Source organism: Tauraco erythrolophus, chromosome 4 (genome assembly GCF_009769465.1).
Source record: "Tauraco erythrolophus isolate bTauEry1 chromosome 4, bTauEry1.pri, whole genome shotgun sequence".
NCBI classification, from domain to species: domain Eukaryota; kingdom Metazoa; phylum Chordata; class Aves; order Musophagiformes; family Musophagidae; genus Tauraco; species Tauraco erythrolophus.
In genome coordinates, this window is record NC_141468.1 from 31,394,979 (window position 1) to 31,397,728 (window position 2,750).

At 42.4% G+C, this 2,750-nt stretch overlaps 1 protein-coding gene across 1 annotated transcript; it reads left to right on the forward strand.

Moving 5' to 3' along the window:
• The first annotated feature begins 1,426 nt into the window (after positions 1 to 1,426).
• On the forward strand, positions 1,427 to 2,537 carry GPR85 (G protein-coupled receptor 85). The gene is given in 3 exon segments (XM_086610538.1): positions 1,427 to 1,727; positions 1,730 to 1,813; positions 1,816 to 2,537. Coding segments are annotated over 3 exon segments (1,107 nt in total).
• The last annotated feature ends 213 nt before the right edge of the window (positions 2,538 to 2,750 follow it).

Sequence of the window (2,750 nt, forward strand, 5' to 3'; positions counted from 1 at the left end):
GACAGCTCCACAGAGGAGGGGAAGCGGCGGGGCTGGAGGGAGGGGGGAGGGGGAGCCTGATTTCATGGTTTTAAAACGATGCCATGATCTGATCAGCCTCTGTTTACACAGCAGCAATCAGGCTCTTTTGTGGACGGTAAGAATGGAAGGATTTTGCTGGGATTCAGTGGGAATATCCTTTGTACACCCGAGGTGGCATAGGAAACACTTCGTGTGAATAACGAAGGAGCCTGATCATGCCTGCTGTGGCTCCTGTCCCTGGCTCTGGAGGGAGGAAAAAAAACCCAACCAAACGCCAACAAAAAACCCTCGCAACAGCAGCAGCAGCAGACAGTTCTTTAATTTATTTTATTTTATTGCATGAAATGTGTTCCGATACTATTCACTGGGAGGATTAGTGGGAATCGCGGAGCCCTAATTAGCGAAAAAAATTAATCAATTTATGATATGTTTATTTAAGCATAACCAAAATCAGCCCTCCCGAAATGATGGGCATTATATCTTGGGTGTGTTGCCTATTTTTACTCGGTATTTACACTCACCGTTGTTTATTATGAATTATGTTGAGGCTTTAAAGATTTGCATTAAGGGGGGGGGGGGGGGGGGACGGACACCCTCAGCATAGTGCTATCGACTGTCTGGCATACCTGTTTATTTGAAAGCCTAAATGATAAAATTATGGTTTATAGGAGGAAGGGAGGGGGATAATGAACACTGTTTCTCTTACAATGTGCATGAACTAACACAGTGTGATTAATGTGCTTTGGTGACTTGGGTTAAAAAACATAAATTCTGCAGGGTTTCTTTGGGTGTGATCCGTATCAACACAGCAGCTGCTTCTAAAACATTGACAAATACTGTAGCCATAAAATAAATGTAGGTAATGTCAAATATCAGCAGCCTTTGGGGATTTTTTTAAAAGGTGTCAGTGATTAACTTTTGGGCTTGCAAACCGGGAATCTTTTGATTCATAAAATCTCTGAGGCTTTTAACTGTAAAATTATATATGCTACCAAATATAAGGGGCACCGGTCAGTTCTGAAACTGTAACAAGCTAAATCTGTGAAATGCCAATAATCAATCATGCTAAACAGTAAGTATTAAAAAAAAAAAGCCTCATGATTTTTAAAAACAAACAATAGTACTCAAATTTACAACTTCATTTGGTTCTCCATAAATTAACATCTTTGTTAGCACTTTCTGACATCATTTCTTGTTAACTTAAGAACTGATAGCTCGATTTTTTTTCAGATATTTTGATGGCATGACAAATCAGAAAGAAGAGGATGTACTGTATGACTAGACACAAGATCAGTTCTGTTTGTGGATTACATTTTCAGTAAGATGTATGGATCTATTTTTTCCTTGTTCTTATATATAGATCATGAGACTTGACTGAGGCAATATACATATCATCCATCCATCTATGGCGAACTACAGCCATGCAGCTGACAACATTTTACAAAATCTCTCTCCTTTAACAGCTTTTCTGAAACTGACTTCACTGGGTTTCATAATAGGAGTCAGTGTGGTGGGTAACCTTCTGATCTCCATTTTGCTAGTCAAAGATAAGACCTTGCATAGAGCTCCTTACTACTTCCTGTTGGATCTTTGCTGCTCAGATATCCTCAGATCTGCGATTTGTTTCCCATTTGTTTTCACCTCTGTAAAAAATGGCTCTACGTGGACGTATGGGACTCTTACTTGCAAAGTGATTGCCTTTTTGGGGGTTTGTCCTGCTTTCACACTGCTTTCATGTTGTTCTGCATAAGCGTCACCAGATACTTAGCTATTGCCCACCACCGTTTTTATACGAAAGGCTGACCTTCTGGACTTGTTTGGCTGTTATCTGTATGGTGTGGACCCTCTCTGTAGCCATGGCTTTCCCCCCAGTTTTAGACGTGGGCACCTACTCGTTCATTAGGGAGGAAGACCAATGCACTTTCCAGCATCGTTCCTTCAGGGCTAATGATTCCTTGGGATTTATGCTTCTTCTTGCCCTTATCCTCCTAGCCACACAGCTTGTCTACCTCAAGCTGATATTTTTCGTTCACGATCGCAGGAAAATGAAGCCAGTCCAGTTTGTTGCAGCAGTGAGCCAGAACTGGACTTTTCATGGTCCTGGAGCGAGTGGTCAAGCAGCTGCTAACTGGCTGGCTGGATTTGGAAGGGGTCCCACACCTCCAACCTTGTTGGGAATCAGGCAAAACGCGAACACCACAGGCAGGAGAAGGCTACTGGTTTTAGACGAGTTCAAAATGGAGAAGAGAATCAGCAGAATGTTCTACATCATGACATTCCTCTTTCTGACCTTGTGGGGTCCCTATTTGGTAGCCTGTTACTGGAGAGTTTTTGCAAGAGGGCCTGTAGTACCAGGGGGATTTCTAACGGCCGCTGTCTGGATGAGTTTTGCCCAAGCTGGAATCAATCCTTTTGTCTGCATTTTCTCCAACAGGGAGCTGAGGCGCTGTTTCAGCACAACCCTTCTTTACTGCAGAAAATCCAGGTTACCAAGGGAACCTTACTGTGTTATATGAGGGAGCATCTGTAAATCTTTAGCCTTGTGAAACACTACCATTCTCTGCTAAGCAATTGTGGCCTGTAGCCATGTCTTGAGAAGAAAATCAAGAATGGGATGTCAGCAGTTGTAAGGATTTGGGCAACATTCTGCAGTCTTTGCAATAGCTCACCTATAATCCTGTTTTAAACCTAAACATGTTCCTGCTGACCACTGCTGAAGGTTTGTAATT